Source organism: Phyllosticta citriasiana, assembly GCF_038021145.1.
Source record: "Phyllosticta citriasiana strain CBS 120426 chromosome Unknown IWZ02scaffold_6, whole genome shotgun sequence".
Lineage (NCBI taxonomy): Eukaryota > Fungi > Ascomycota > Dothideomycetes > Botryosphaeriales > Phyllostictaceae > Phyllosticta > Phyllosticta citriasiana.
In genome coordinates, this window is record NW_027117283.1 from 895,753 (window position 1) to 910,745 (window position 14,993).

The 14,993-nt window shown below is 56.0% G+C and overlaps 6 protein-coding genes across 6 annotated transcripts; 2 read left to right on the top strand and 4 right to left on the bottom strand.

Moving 5' to 3' along the window:
- The first annotated feature begins 41 nt into the window (after positions 1–41).
- IWZ02DRAFT_254734 (uncharacterized protein) lies at positions 42–1,155 on the top strand. The gene has a single exon (XM_066763246.1). It carries the CDS (start codon positions 365–367, stop codon positions 1,100–1,102), a length of 738 nt encoding a protein of 245 aa, XP_066623016.1. The 5' UTR covers positions 42–364; the 3' UTR covers positions 1,103–1,155.
- A 55-nt stretch (positions 1,156–1,210) lies between these two features.
- On the bottom strand, positions 1,211–2,137 carry IWZ02DRAFT_254757 (uncharacterized protein). Its single transcript, XM_066763247.1, has one exon. The coding sequence runs from the start codon at positions 1,917–1,919 to the stop codon at positions 1,467–1,469; it is 453 nt and encodes a 150-aa protein (XP_066623017.1). The 5' UTR covers positions 1,920–2,137; the 3' UTR covers positions 1,211–1,466.
- Positions 2,138–7,420: 5,283 nt separating this feature from the next.
- On the bottom strand, positions 7,421–8,790 carry IWZ02DRAFT_490231 (uncharacterized protein; the record flags this gene model as incomplete). Its single annotated transcript, XM_066769648.1, has 4 exons — positions 7,421–7,934; positions 7,991–8,084; positions 8,145–8,193; positions 8,254–8,790. The coding sequence occupies 4 exons, from the start codon at positions 8,788–8,790 to the stop codon at positions 7,421–7,423; spliced, it is 1,194 nt and encodes a 397-aa protein (XP_066623018.1).
- A 959-nt stretch (positions 8,791–9,749) lies between these two features.
- IWZ02DRAFT_469402 (CCCH zinc finger protein) lies at positions 9,750–11,389 on the bottom strand (the record flags this gene model as incomplete). The annotated part of the gene is made up of 6 exons (XM_066768714.1): positions 9,750–10,312; positions 10,410–10,462; positions 10,513–10,624; positions 10,676–11,176; positions 11,233–11,292; positions 11,344–11,389. The coding sequence occupies 6 exons, from the start codon at positions 11,387–11,389 to the stop codon at positions 9,750–9,752; spliced, it is 1,335 nt and encodes a 444-aa protein (XP_066623019.1).
- Positions 11,390–11,627: 238 nt separating this feature from the next.
- IWZ02DRAFT_450576 (CBF/Mak21 family-domain-containing protein) lies at positions 11,628–13,618 on the bottom strand. Its single transcript, XM_066767475.1, has 3 exons — positions 12,848–13,618; positions 11,918–12,803; positions 11,628–11,868 (listed from the first exon to the last, which is right to left on the bottom strand). Exons 1-3 carry the CDS (start codon positions 13,486–13,488, stop codon positions 11,725–11,727), a joined length of 1,671 nt encoding a protein of 556 aa, XP_066623020.1. The 5' UTR covers positions 13,489–13,618; the 3' UTR covers positions 11,628–11,724.
- A 96-nt stretch (positions 13,619–13,714) lies between these two features.
- IWZ02DRAFT_432795 (ATP synthase subunit 4 mitochondrial precursor) lies at positions 13,715–14,648 on the top strand (the record flags this gene model as incomplete). The annotated part of the gene is made up of 4 exons (XM_066766241.1): positions 13,715–13,745; positions 13,818–14,263; positions 14,344–14,566; positions 14,623–14,648. 4 exons carry the CDS (start codon positions 13,715–13,717, stop codon positions 14,646–14,648), a joined length of 726 nt encoding a protein of 241 aa, XP_066623021.1.
- Positions 14,649–14,993: the final 345 nt, after the last annotated feature.

Sequence of the window (14,993 nt, forward strand, 5' to 3'; positions counted from 1 at the left end):
CACGAGGCTGACTTGTCAGCCAACCACGACTCGACGTGGCTGGGAAGATGGGCACACGGCTTTGCTGATTCTGGAGTTCTCTACTGTTGGTTAGCCTTTGGCTTACTCTCTGCCCCATTTTTCTTCCCTTGTCACAAGTCTTTTCTTTTTTGTCTGCTTCTCTGGATTGGATACATTGCAAAGCGCGGCGAGCGATCTCCCCCTCCCCCAAAGATTTTTGATGGTTTTTACTTTTCCAAAGCATTGCGAGCGATCATGTGTTTTTTTTTTTTTTTTTTTTTTTTTCGCTTTTTGCGACAGTCTCATGACGAGGCTCTGATCCCTTTGTTTTCTTTGGCTCTTAACGCGAAGACGGAATACAGCAATGACGGACACGACGGCGATGGGCACCCACGAAAGAACGAAAGGACATGTGACACGATTGAGAGCAAATTTGACGAGTCATGTTGATATGGATGGCACTACGGGCAGATTGACGAAACGGGTATTTCCTTTGAATCTTTTTGTTTGGCTCTTTTGTTTTTCTTTTTCTATCTTCTTCGAGATGAAGAAAGAGAGAGAGAGAGAGAGAGAGAGCGGAGCTGGCAATGGAGGAGGGATGCGACGACGAGCGTCAGGGTCAGGAAGCAGCACTCGGTGTCAGCTGTGCCAGGGCGAGGCTGGTCCTTGGACAGAAGCTCATTCGTTCCTTTTTTCCTCGCGCAAACGACCGAATCGGGAGGCGGACTGGGCAGCACAGTTACACGCACGCGCACGACTCGACGCCAACATCAGCAGCATCATCCGCCACATTCTCCTTCTCTTCTCAGCCCTCATTCTCCGGGCAGACGCCACCTTGTCCTTTTCTTTCTCCAACCAACTCTTCCGCCTGGCCGGCTGGCTTTTTTTTTTTTTTTTTTTTTCTTTCCCTTGCCCTCGTACTGTTGGACAGTTTCTTTTCTTCTCACAAGCGCCCTCATGTGGCTGTCTGTTTGGCTGGCTGGCAGGTTTCCTCCCCCTTTTGTGCTCGAGGCTGGTGTCGTTTGTTAAACCTTTCCCTGTATGTAAAGTCGGGCAAGCAAGCAAGCACGCACGCACACCCGAACGCCAGACGTCTAAATGAGGCACGCACGCATGCATGCCGCGGCACGCAAAGAAAGATACTGGACGGAATTGAATGATGCTTCTACCACAACTACCTCAAATGCTGCTCTGTTGCCGCGTGCCCCTTCAAATGTTGTCATGGTGAAAATCACATCTGGCACAGGGTCCACCAGACTGGGCCGGCCGGGCGAGCGTGGCAAATGCAGAAGCGCGCCGACAATGGCCTCGCCACCTGGGTCGGACCAGCCATCCATTCACTCGCGAACTACATGCAGCAATGTGGATAGATGATGGGTCGGTCGGTATGTGGGTAGCAGCGCAGCGCAGTGCAGTGCAGAGAGCAGAGCGTGCGCGCGCCGTCGCTTGGACGAGCCACACCCGGTCTAAGCGCCAGGCTGCGCGCGCGGATGTCTGTCTGTCTGGCGGCCCTTGTCGCGAGCGACGGAGAGACGAGGTTGGGACGAGGCAAGGGGTGCATGTAGGCACAATGCAGATAGATGCAGACAATGGAGAGGCGAAGGGGGAGGGGGGGTCGTGTTCAGAGTGCATATGGGAGAAGCGAACGAGCGAGCGAGAGAGACAGCAGCAGCAGCAGCAGCAGCAGCAGCAGCAGCAGCAGCAGCAGCAGCAACGAGGTTGAATGAATGGCACGGCGGAGGGTGGTGACACAGGCACATGGCCAGCAAGAGAAGAGAGAAGTCTAGATGGTGTGGTGTGGTAGGGACCGGGGAGAGCCAGACGGGCGGGTAACAAGGCGGTGTGCCGTCGGTAGTCGATTTCTGCATCTGGATGCCCGCCCAAACGAACAAACGCTCCAGTCCTCTCGATGCCCGCATCCACCCACCCACTCTCCACTCTCCACTCTCCACTCTCCACCTCTCACCTATCACCTATCACCTTACCCACACAACACCTGTTTTTCCCGTGCCCACCATCCATAGTTACGAAAACAAAAAAAAAAAAAAAAAAAAAATAGTTGCCCATCCCGCACTCTCGCCTATTCCACTCGTACTGCTCTGCCCGCCCGGCTTGCTTTCCCCCGGCGCCCTCAGACTCCAGGTCGGCCCTCGCGCCTGAATGAGCGACATCCAGACTATCCGTCTTCCGGATCCGTCTATCCGCTGGCTAGCTGTCGGCTCCGCAGTGCTTGCAAGATACGAACGACGAGCTTCTGTCGCGGGCGACGAAAGGGAAAAAAAAAAAAAATTTGGCCAGTCGCAGTGGCCACCAGGCACCACGACCCTCCGGTCCTCCACCACCACCACAATACAATGACCACCAGCGGCCCGCGCGGCTGTGGAGCGGAGGCCAACCCCGACCCGCGACCGCCCCGAGCTGCCCGAGCACTGCGCGCCCGCTGCGTCTTGTCCGCCGCGGATGGCCACTCAACTAGCCGGACGGCCGCTGCTCTGCCTGCCTTGCTTGGACGCCCGCGGAGCTTTCGAGTTGGCTCGATCCTTATAGGTAGGAGACCACTAGGTGGGCAGACTCGGAGCCTTGGCACGAGCGAGCCGCGGGCACAGCAAGAAGGAAAGAGAAAATTCCACACGGGCGTGTGCGTATTTTACCCAAGACTCGCCTGCCCGCCCGCTTGCCCGCCCCGCTCTCTGACAGGCTACGCCACATGGAGCTGCAGAAGAGCAGCAGCTCCGGCACTGACCAGCTGTTCGCATGAGTCGGGTCGGCTCTTTGAGTCAGTGGCGGCCTGGGGCAAGTAGATGAGAGAGAGAACTGGGAGGAACGAGGTGATTCCATTGCTTGCCGAGGCAATAGTTTCTATGAAAAAATGTTGTCGTCCGTCGCGTCAGCCAATCGAGCCATCGAACTTGGGGTCGGTCGGCGTGATGCCCGCTACGATAGGAAGGAATGCTCTGCCTGCCCGCCCCTGTCCTGGCTGCCGCGCCTCGTCTGACCGTCAAAGCGCTGTTGGATCGAGGCGGATGACGATTGGCCTATCTAGCCAGATAGCTAGCTGGTTGCCTAGGCTCCGCAACTTGTAGCTGTACAAAGACAAGGTGAGGCTGATAGCACAGCGAATTTACTGGGTCCTCCTTTTCTTCGGCATGATGAAGGAGCTAGGATTTCGGTCAAGGCCGTGCACGCACCAACACAACATCCCGTGTGGGCTGAGAAGGGCGCTGGAGCATGAAGCCGGGAGGGGTTACGGGGCTGCTGAGCGGCGGCATGGGCGGTGAGTGAGTGACGATGAGGTGGTTCGGAAGAGCCGCTGCTTCTGGAGTGTGGGCAGGGCTCGGTGGGCTTGGATGGGGCGGGGATATGTTTGGATGCGGCAAGAGACGGGAGGCCCTGGTGTGGGTGAACTCTGAAAAGGGTGTCGTGTGGCAGTTGTTGGAGGGGGAAAAAAAGGGAAAGAAGAGAGAAAAAAGAGGGTGCGGAGAGGGGACCGGGTGGAGAGGGAGCAAGAGAATCGCAAGATGGGGATGACGACGGCCGGCGACAGGGACGAGAGGAGGCATGATGGATCGATCCCTCGTTCATCCATTTGCCCGGCCTGGCCTGGCTGGATGAAAAGAGTGGGAAAGCTTGAAAAAGGTCGGGTCGGACGGGTGACGTGACGCGATTGCTGGCCTGGCTGGCGTCGACATCAGCCGAGATGGAGGAAGATGTTGCAGGGGGAACAAACAGGCGTGCCCGTAGGTCACTCTGTCCCGTCAGCAGCTCCCGCCAGCATCACGCTTTTGTCGTCATTGTTTTACCACAGTCTCAAAGGGCACCATGATGGTGTTTTTTTGTCGACAGGGGAGCAAACAATGGCTGAGAGAGAATGATCACCTGCCTGCCAATCCGCAACCAAATACAGCCTCACGTATCGTCAATTCGCTCGACTCGAAACATCTCCACACGCTCACAAGCCTTACGACGCCCGTTCGTCCGTCTATCTTCGCTACACTTTCTCATTCTTTCTTTCCAGCCTAACCACGTACCCTCAGGCCTCCAACTGCCACGCTGCCATTTTCATGTGCAAACAAACACACACGGGCAGTAGCAGTCCGGCTTCGCTGTGAGCAACAGGAGGAAGAGGAGGAGGCTGTGGAGGCATGGCAAGCCTTTGCCGCTGCCTATCCGTCCGTCCATCCGCACTGTCTCTCTCTCCCACACAGGACATGGCCATCTCCTGCCGTGCACCGGCCGTCCGCCGCCGCCGCCGCCGCTGAAGCTGAGGCGAAAAAACCGACAGGACCGCACTGCACGCACACCGCGACCTCGACTAGCGATCTGCGTGTCCGAGAGGTGTCTGAGCGTCGAGAGGGTCCGAGGAGGCAGAAATGTACAGAGGGCGTGAGAAGAAAGCGCCGCCATCGCCACCAATGACGCCGACACCATTGGCCAGAGCGAACGAAGCGGACCAATGCAGGCAAGCAGGTAGACCCGTTTCTGCTCCAAGCGAAGGATGGATTTGTACATCATACGTCCTTTGTGCTTTTGTCCAAAGCATTGATGGTGATTTCTTGCTCTTTTACTGCTTTGGTTGTTTGATAGATTGCTTGGAAGAGGAGAAAAGAGAGGGAGGATCGTTATATTTCAAGTGAGGATGGAGGAACTGTTCACGTCTCCAACAAGCAAGCAAGCAAGCATGCATGCATGTCTGCCTATCCACCCACGCGCCGGCCCAAATTCAAGCAAACCGCGGAATTTAGGGTTTTCCTTTTGTGTATGCACTCATCTGTCTACCTATCTATCTGTCTGCCTACCTGTCAGTCTACCTGCCTGCCATCGAGCAGCAAGCGAGAGCACGTGCGCAGACACATTTGTGGCGCGGAGCAGCAGTTACTCATCATATTCCACAACCCACAGGATGCGGCAGCAAATCTGAACGGGGAACACGGTGGTGGTTGGGGGTCATTCTCCCACAGACGTACATGCATAGACACAGGCTGCCTGCTCATACCGAGTCAAAATGGACCCGCAAAGTCAAGCAAGACACGCATAGAACTTGGTACCTTCCATGGTCGGCGCACCACGTTACATCACATCCATCACCGGGGACCCAACCTTTTCCCTCTTTCCCAGGTTATAGCAATCATACATGTATTCATTTGCTCCATGCTCCTCCATGGCAATATGTACGTACTCGCTCGTTCGTCTGCCAGCCAGCCAGCCACCGTCTGTCTGTCTGTTTCCATCTCCATCTCCATCCCAATTTTGTACCAACCCAACCCATCACCCACTTGCTTCGAAAAAGAAGCGTGGGGAAAACGGAAAAGGCGATGGCTGGCCAAGTAACTAGGTGGTAGACGGATGAAGAGCTACGGGAGAGCAAGGGCAAAAAGACAGACAGAGAAAGCCAGCCAGGCGAGAGCGTTGAATCATCTGCCGCCGCAGCCGCAAAAGCAACAACAGCAGCCGCAGCCGAAGCAATCAACAACGCGCTCGCTCATGCCTCATACCCCGTAATCTCGTTTGCCGTCTCGACAGCCAGCCCAACAAACGAACCCAAAGCGAGAGAGAGACGTAATGTCAGGCAGACAGACAGACAAGACAGCCCACCACCGACCCAACAAGCGCTAAAAACGTTTTTTGCAGAAGGGAAAAACGCCCAACCAATGATGCAGCGAATGACACGGCATGATACGGCATGGTATGGCATGGCATGGCATGACACTGCATGTGTAAGAAGGCATATACGTATGTAGGAAGGGGGAAGCGCGGGTGCCGTGCCGGTTGGACAGACGTGAGTGCATGCAGCAGAGCGCAGGCGGGCAGACAGACAGACAGGCAAGTAGAGTGAGCGAGTGGGTGGTGAGATTAAAGAAGAAGGAAGCCAACCAACACGCATGCAGAAGGGCAGGCGGGCAGGCGGACAGGCAGGGTCCTGCGTCAGCCCGACAGACGAGCTAGTGAATGACGACTGGATTACAAGGAGCGAGCGAGCAGACAGAGGACGGGCGTGTGGTAAATAAATAGATGCAATGCTCAAGAGAGTAATGAGGAAAGATATGTACGTATGGAAGGGTGCATGAATGGGAGACGGAGCCTCCACGTAGGTAGTGGGTGTGACTCCTACGGTCGGTGGCAGATGGGTTCAGCAGCGAGACCGAGCCTGCCTGCGGGTGCAAAGAGACTACTGTGCCGTTCTCAATGCCATTCCGACGTACCCAATTGCATTGCCAGTCGGGCAAGTCAGGCGATCAGGTAAGAGACTATGAGTGAGGCGGACGGACGCGAGATAATGAGGGGTTTGGGTCGAGTCCAGTTGGGTGTTGATGATGGGGGGAAACTGGTTCCGATTTGTTGATCCATTCGTCTGGTGGTTGGCTGCTTGATTGGTCCGTCACTTGGGATTGTACTTCTCCTTCCAGATCCTGGGAAAAAACAAGCAGGTTAGTAAGATCCTATCTGGTGTAACTTGGAGGGGAAAATGCAGGTTTAGTGCATGAAGATGGCTTGTCAGACGTGAAAACCACGACGACGTCGACTAGCGCGCGATCCACGATGCCAGGCATGAGGAGCAGCCACTGCCGAGAAAAATTTTCTCAGTCTTTGCTTCCTGCCCGTCCTCGCCATGCACAAGTCTTGTCTGAACCAATTATGCAAAATGGCCGGGACAAGAGGCAGCAGACAGGGAGGGGAGGCAGAGACGTGATAGTCATGGCCAGCCAGCCCGCGGAGCGGAATGCTTGCTCTCGAACCTAGGCTTTTGCCCTGATCTCTCTCTCCCTGAACAAACCCGGCAAAGGCCGAAAGAGGATTGACCAGGCCGGCAAGTGCGAGGAAGATCATGGAGTCGAGGGGCGAGGCCGGCAGAGAGGCAGAAGCAGGAGATAGGAGAGGTGCATATGGAGCGATTCAGCGAATGCAGAGTCGTCACGGCCATCCAGAATAGCGGTTGCAAAGTCGAGAAGCGAGCACATGGAGAAGACAAGACACCCACAGCGCCGGGACAGAGATATGTAGCAGCTGCACTGCCACGTGTATGCATGGCAGAGGGGTGTTGCTTGCTCTCCAGGACGGCGAGGTGGGGGCCGACCCGCGTGCCTTTCTCCTCGCTCTCTTCCCGCTGCTTAACCGAGTCGTAGCCGCTCGACCAACCGACGCACCTCAGCCAGTCCATGTGCCCTGGACACGCCCATCTGTGACCGTGACGGACCGAACCAGCATCGAGCCGCAACCGGGCTTGGGCAACCGTCTTCGAACGCCTGGATGACGGTTTCCAGGTCGACAACCACTCGACTTCATGCATCCTTTGCGGCCGAGACTCGACACGAGACGCGTGGGCCTGGAGAGGCGCAGGCGCAGGCGCAGGCGCGAGCAGGCGGTGCAGGCGGGCATCCAGAAGACGACGGGGCGCAGGGTTCGGGGGAAGAGAAACGTTCGCTTACCATGAATTGCCAATCGTCTTGTTTCCCTTCTCTTCGGCGAGACGAAGGAACTGTGCGGCTTTGAACTGATGCGCGTGAGCGTGATTAGCCTTCCATTGCTGCCCAAAGAGTGAGGCTGTTGCGGCGTAGGAGCAGGCCTCGTCTGCCAAATGGGATTCTGTGGCGCCGTGCAGCACACGGTTGCCCAGATTCAGATCTCTTACCTTGTCCTTCTTGCCGCCGAATCCGTCCAGATAGCACCATGCCGCCTCGTTCATGGCGTCCGTGTCTCCCAGGTTCGCCGCCGTCTCGTAGTATTGTCGTGCGGCCGCCGGGTCCTTCTTGACCCCCCAGCCGTGGCGGAAGCTGTTGGCGAGCTCGAACATGGCCAGCACGAGTTCGCCTTTGGCCGCGCCGCCCTTTTTCATGCCTGCAGCCAAGGCCAGAGATTCTATCTCGGCGCTGTTTGCGGCGGCAAGGGACAGGTAGGTCACCGCAAGCTCCTGATTCGGCTGACACCCCCAGCCATGTCTGCATCCATGTCAGTTCGAGCATGCAGAGGCGTTGAATCCCTCAAGACAATTCACCTCAATGCCAGACCGTATAGCACTTGGCTCAGGGCGTTGTTGGCTCCGTTGGGGTCTGCCAGCTTGCTAAACATTTCGGTCGACCTTTCCAAATCTGCCCAAGCCATCAGAAATGCCCCGGACCTCGATCGCGTGAAGCTCGCGTGTGACTTACTGTGCTGACCTCCGGATTCATGAAGCCTAATTGCTTCCTGGATGTTGTTCTAAATCGAGAATGCTTCAGCGTTCAATGCCCGCCCGCGGCAAAGAGGGTCACCACGTACGTCACCAGGCTCGTCGCTGACACTGGGACTTGGGCTCCGCGCAGCTTCGCGGCCAAGCCCGTCTCCCTTACTGATCAGGGTTCCTTTGGCCAGGGCCGTTGCCCGCTTTTCCCACTCGGCTTGTTCCTCGGTGCTCCTGGCCACCTCGACGGTGATGGCAGGCAGATTCGACGGCAGGTTCACGAGGCTCGAATTGGCGCGCGGCCGGGACAAGTGCAGGCGTTCTGACAAGCGTTTGTCGTTGCGGGCGGCGCCGCGGCCGTCCGGCGCCAGCTGAGACGGCCGACGGAATATCGAGAGGCGCTTCTGGTTCTCATCCTGCCTCCCCGGGACTGGCAGTAGCCTTGGAGGCTTCTCGTTGTCTCCCGGGTAGGCTGGCGGCGAAATTCGCTCCTGGGTGTGGGTGGTGGTACGCATGAAGGTGATGCGGGAGACTTCAGGGGCGGTCGAAGGAGGGGCGAGCCCGCCATGATGGCTCGGCACCGTGTCGTCGGCCCTGACTCTGTCCTTTTTCCTGAGCAGATCCTTCAGCGTCATGTCGCAGCCAGCGTCAGAGAAGAGCAGAGTCGAGTCGGTCGAAGCGTCTTGTCAGCCACGCAGCAAGAAAAATGGCAGCTTTTTCTAGTGCAGTCACCGGTATGGGCGCAGCGGCGGTACAAAGAATCTCATCTGACGCGCAGGTTGACCATGTAGCGTTTGTGCGTGCGCGACAAGAGGGCCAAAAGGGCCAAAAGCAATGGCAGGGCTGAAAGCAGCAAAGACGAAGGGGAAACATGAGAGCAGGAAGTGGCTCAGCGCCTATTTCCTGCCCTGTTTACTGCCTCCAAATGAATCGTGGGGCCCAGTTCTCTCGCCTCAGCCTGGCTTGCCTGATTGCGGCGACGCGCCGCCAACGGTTCAGTCCGACGCAACCAACAAAGAACCTGGATCAGGAGAGGGCCAGAAAAGGCGTCCGTTGCTGGGTTGCTTTGGCTCATCAACGCCCGCGGGTGATCGACCTTCCCCGCAAAAACGGTGCTCCAATTGATCGGCGGAGCTGGATCGCGCTCCTCAGCTTAAGTTTCTTTTGATGTCATGGCTCAGGCCTCCCAGCTGCAACCTACCAACACTTGTGCTGCGAAACATGGCCATCAACTGCCCGAAATCGTTTCAAAGCCACGTGTATCGACCTTGCCGCCCCATCCTGGGTTGTGTGCCCTAAGAGTTGACATGGGCTTCCAATCCTCCCCTTCGTCGTCACGCATCGAGTGGCTTCATCAATCAATCTTTCCATTTTTCCTTCTTGTCTAAAATACAACGACCTTGGTTTCCAAGGGTATCTATGCCTTTTGGGGATTCACCTTCTTTTCAACCTCGCAGGCAAAGCCGGCACAAGAGCAGAGAACACGCTTGGATTTTTCCATCTTGGCCCCTTTTCCTCAAGACATCGCCAGCCATGCAAGCGGCGACCTTGTTCAAGACCGCTGATGGGGCTGCGGCAAACTTACGCTCTTGGCTCAAAAGCCAATAAAGTCTTGTTGCTGAGACACCTCATGCCCTTGGTCGTTGGTATCGGTCATGATGATTTCCTCTTCAATCTCGGCATCAGAGTCCACGTCGTCGCTGTTCATCTGGTCATCATCGTCGCTGGAAATGTCCATCTCGACGCTGTCAGCTGCCCCGCTCTGCGCGCTGGCTGCTTTGCGAATCTGCCCCGCCCTGTCCACGTGTGGCAAGCGGCACTTGGGATTCCGGCAAACTGCGTGGTTAGCATAGTCAGGGCACTCAAATACATGGCGTTCAGTGCACTCCGGTCCTCTCTCGCAGTATCCAATGATGCCAAAGGCACGGCAGACGGGAGCTGAGGGGTTGACTCGGATGTGGGCATAACGACAGTCGTCGTTGGTGCAGTTGCCGCGGAGAAAGTGCAAGCATGCTGGCACGCGGTGCGGACTTGGCTCGTGGGAAAGGTCACAAGCGTCGCCGAGTGGACAATTGTTCCTGAGCAAAAAGTCCTTGCACATGGCAACCTTGCTTGGATCATGCAGATACCGGCACTGCGGTCCCTTGGAGCAGGTACCTGGAAATTATTGTCAGCTTTTGAACAGGGCGTACAAACCGGATCCCTTGGCGCAGGGCGCCGTCTGTATCCTTTGAGCGGGAGGGAAGAGGCCAACCGGTGGTAGTGAACCTCGGGCAGGGTTCGCTAATCTTTTTGACGGGTTTGGATCTGTCGTGATGTCAGCCTGCCGATGCCAGACGGGCTGCTGCTTAGCATACTGTCTTGTCTTGACAATGCCGGCCCGGTAGAGATTTCCATTTTTACTCCGCAAAAAGGTGACCCCGCCTATCTTTGCGTGTTTCGGCGTCACACGCGCAGTAATTGGGTCTTCTGCAAGGTTTTTAGACTTGTACCCCAGGGCACGAGCGTTGTCTCACTCACTAGAAACTCGGATGAGCTTGCTGCCACCGTCAGCAACACGGAAACGAACGCCCTCCACGTCGATCTCGTATGCTTGCGAAGCTGCGGGAGGGTTGTGGACGTTGTTGATCTTTGTCGCCACAGGCAGAGCCGCTGCTTGAAAATGTTTGTTGAGCTTGGCCCTCTCCCGAAGACTCCGCTGCTGCCGACGCTGTTCAGCCGTTTGTTCCATGTCCTTTGCCCGCTGTTGCGAAACTTTGTCGTAGATGGCCGGGTTGATGAGCTGCATGTGTCTGTCGCGCTTGACGACCCATCCGTTGCCATCTCCCCGTGTAGAAGGCGTCATCTCACTGGTGGGCGTCCCTTCGATTGGCGTGGCTGCGGATACTGGGGAGTTGGTCCTTGAGCCGGAGCTGTTGAGGACCAGCGTGCGATTGTTGAACGTCTTGCCTCCGCGACCACGAGGGGCACCATAGGGAGTGCCCCGATGCGGCGTCCAGTTTGCGCTCCCGCAGCCATATCCTCGTCAACGTTAGTGAAGAGGACAGTAGAGATGTGCTTTTGCGGATAGCATGTACCGTATTGAACATGTTTGAGTTGGCCGTTCTGTTCGCGCTGTTTGGCAAGGTTGATTTTGCCTATGAAACTGTTAGTCAAGCGTGTCTTCAAAGCCGCTGATTGCGAAATACCGGAAAGCGCGGCGATCTTGGCCTGCAACTCTCTATCTTCCGACATGATGTAGTCCTGCGCTTCTGTAAGGTTTGCGCGATGGGATGAATGAGGTCGAGGGTTGAAAGGGTGTGCTGTGGCGGTTAGTGTAGGCGCTGTAGGGAAGATGAGGTGTCGGTCGTAAGAGAATCGGGCACAGCGCGCTTGGTACTTAAGGCGGTGAGCGCCGTAGATCATTGACACGTGATAATCCCAGCCTTACCACCGGCAATTTAGTTGAGCGCATGATTCGAGCACATGGTGATGTGATTGAAATCCTGTTTTCTTCATCGTGTTCGAGGTGTAGTCTACGAAGGGGGAAATGTCATTCATTCAGAAGTCAAATTTGTAGGTTAAGGTATTCATGCTCCCGCTTCCATCACCTGCAACATCAATGAACCCAGCGGCGCCAGTCCACCCTCCTCCGCCGTGAATATCCTCTTTGGAATCTCGTACTCTACGACTGGAGTCTTCTTCAAGTCTTTTCCGAGCTCAGCTTCGATCAACTGGAAAATATTAGCAAACATGCCCACCGCAAGCTTCAGATAAACTTACGCCATTATATGAGTGGTCCAAAAAGTCTTCCAGGTTGTAAGATTGCTTGGTGAATTGCTCCGAAATGATCTTGGCGAGTGTAGCCACGTTTGGATGGTAATGAGACTGCAAAGTCTCGATTTCCCAAAGACTGCTTTCAATTGCATTCGTCTCCATTGGATCCTGCTCCTCCATGTTGAATGGGTCGTCCATCCCCATATCCTCCAGCTCGTCCCGCACTTGTGGGTCTCGGATCTCTCGGTGAATCATAAAGGTACATGCGGGATGTCGTTTCAGCATATTGTAGATCCAGGGAACAACCACTACGATGCCAGCAGGGGGAGCGTGGAGTGCCAGCCGGGAGAGGCGTTTGATGAAACTTGCCACAAGCGCAGCAGGAAGATGGGTCGATGACATGAACTCGTCCAGCAGGCGGAAGAAGCGCGAGCGATATTTGGAATTCAGCAGCCCATCGTCAAGGAGTGAGTACAGCTTCTGGTAAAACGAGGGGTAGTCCAAATTCTTTTCCCTCATTAAGTGAAAGAGGCCTGAGAGAGCCAGGAGCGAGGTACCGCCGCCAACGTTGTAGGAATCGGTCAAAAAGTCCATCAACAATTCGACCTTGAGGAACCATGGGGTGACGGAATTGGTCATGTTCCCAAGCACGCGCTTACGCTGCTCTACGCTCAGCCCAGATCTCAACACTGCTAGCCAGGCATCCTGGCCCAGTCTCTTGTGTGCGGAGAGAGATTTGAGAGCGTGCTTGGGTTGTTCGGGTTCCGGGCCGTAAAAGTCATCAAGAAACGACTCTTCTCCAGGCGTTCCTGAAATCGACAGGAGAAATTCGAGGCTGTTTTGAACCAAAACCTCCTGCTCGGCGGGCGATGGAGGTTCTTTCAATACCGACCTGCAACCGTCAACTTACGATTCAACGCAAGGGGGTCGACTTACGCAATCGCATGGAGAGTGTAGAATCTCACGTCGGTATACTCGTCGGCGAACTTTTCCCTAAATTCGTCCATTGTGGTGGAATCCTTGCCAGACAACGCCTCGCGCACAATCCTCTGAAAAAGACCTTGTTTCCAAGCATCATCGCCGTGGCCTGTCTGTCCCCGCACTTCCTCCTTCACCAAGCGCATGGCAAGCTGCAGCGACAAGCTCTCGAGAGCGTCGTTGCAATTGAGACGGGACAAAAGATAGTCTGTGAATTCTTGATATCTTTGCCTGAGCCACTGTGCAATCATGAGCTCTGATTCGGGTAAGCCCTTGCTCTTCTTCATGCTCCCTGTAGCCAGGAGCCTGCAAAAGACGCGACAAAGCGCGACCATGGCCAGGTTTGGCGTATCGTCTTCAGCGTCCCTTTTCGCATCGATGCCCTTGGCGATTGTAATCAACTCGACTATGTTGTTGTAGTGGCGACGCGATTCGGTGATTCGAGCCTCGAGCTCGAGAATGCGGGATTCGAGGTCGTCGCCATTTGCGATTGTGGTTGTCGTCGGTTTCGATTTGCTCTTGGATTTTTTCGTTTTCCGTGCGGCCTTTTCGCCCTCTCTTTTTCTCTTGTTGCCGGCCAGCGGGTCCGGAGAGGCCATGGTCGTTTTGTCTCGGAGAAGAAGTTTGGAGAGCGGTCGTGAGCGGAGCGATTAACGTGAAGGCGCCGTCTCAGAAAAATGTCGAGCAGCACAGTCCGGGACGGGCACTCGGACCAGTCGGCGCCGAACAACGCCAAGCAGTCACCTCAGGTTTGCAACAGCGTACCCGAAGCTCCTCACGGCAAGATCCAAGAGCCTCATCCTCTCCACTCCCACATCACCAACAATGGCTTCTCGTCTCGCAAGGGGTGCCTTTGGTATGCCAGCGCCGCCTCTGCCCCGGACCGACCGCAATTGGCATCGCAACACTTGACTGACGTTGAACGCAGGCGCTGCCCGGCTCCGCCCTACCGTGCCTGTCCGCGCTGTTCCCGCAGTCGTCTCGTCCCGCGCCTCGTCGTCCAATGTGCCCTCCGAGGAGCCCAAGAAGAAGGCTCAGTCCATCATTGACTCGCTGCCGGGCAACTCGCTCGCCTCCAAGGCCGCCATCCTCTCTGCTGGCGCCGGTCTCAGCGCTGCCGCCATCAGCAATGAGCTCTACGTCGTCAACGAGGAGTCCATTGTCATGTTCTCCCTCCTGACCGTCTTCGCCGCCGTCTTCAAGTACGGCGGTCCCGCCTACAGCCAGTGGGCCGAGGGCCAGCACAGCAAGATCCTCGGCATCCTCAACGGCGCGCGCAAGGAGCACACCGAGGCCGTCCAGAAGCGCATCAACAACGTTCAGGACCTGAGCGGTGTCGTCGAGGTCACCAAGAACCTGTTTGAGGTTTCCAAGGTACGCGGGGAATGCCTCTCAGAGAAGACGGACCAAGTAGTAGGAGCGTCGTGTGCATGGGCCTGACAGCGTGATTGCAGGAAACCGCCCAGATTGAGGCTCAGGCCTACGAGCTCGAGCAAAAGACGGCCATCGCCGCCGAGGCCAAGAACGTCCTCGACTCGTGGGTCCGCTACGAGGGCCAGGTCAAGCAGAGGCAGCAGCAGGAGCTCGCCTCCAGCATCATTGCCAAGATTGAGAAGGAGCTCGAGAACCCCAAGACTCTCCAGCAGATTCTCAACCAGAGCATTGCCGACGTTGAGAGTAAGCCGCGACAACAACATCACCTTCTGTCTAACTCGTGCTGACGATGGTGACAGGGATCGTCTCTCAGCAGAAGGCTTAGATGCCGGAACCGCGTTCAAATAGAGCAGCATTCCTCAATACCAGCTAACTCGGCATCCTGTCAAATAGACTCCTTGCAATTTAACACAACGCGCTTGAGAGATTTCCTGTTGGATTAAAGTGAAGTCGCTTGCATGATTTTTCATTGTCTCATCCGCTAAATTGATGTGAGCAGACAAAGACCATCGCGGTCGACGTGCATGTGGCAGATCGATCTTTACAACCGTCATACCAGCAGGCAGACTGATCCCTTCAAGGCCGGCCAACTCGCCAACAGCAGTTCCTGCGCTGCCCTGTAATGTTGACACGACAAGGCGAATTTGGCTTACAAACAGACGCACACGTC

What these genes read in the sequence shown, in the direction of transcription:
- IWZ02DRAFT_254734 (XM_066763246.1), top strand. Translation starts at nt 365, where the DNA reads ATGACGGACACGACGGCGATGGGCACCCACGAAAGAACGAAAGGACAT.
- IWZ02DRAFT_254757 (XM_066763247.1), bottom strand. Translation starts at nt 1,919, where the DNA reads ATGCGGGCATCGAGAGGACTGGAGCGTTTGTTCGTTTGGGCGGGCATC.
- IWZ02DRAFT_450576 (XM_066767475.1), bottom strand. Translation starts at nt 13,488, where the DNA reads ATGGCCTCTCCGGACCCGCTGGCCGGCAACAAGAGAAAAAGAGAGGGC. An exon ending in TACACTCTCCATGCGATTGC is followed by an intron (nt 12,804 to 12,847) that starts GTAAGTCGACCC and finishes TGACGGTTGCAG; the next exon opens with GTCGGTATTGAAAGAACCTC. An exon ending in TGGACCACTCATATAATGGC is followed by an intron (nt 11,869 to 11,917) that starts GTAAGTTTATCT and finishes AATATTTTCCAG; the next exon opens with TTGATCGAAGCTGAGCTCGG.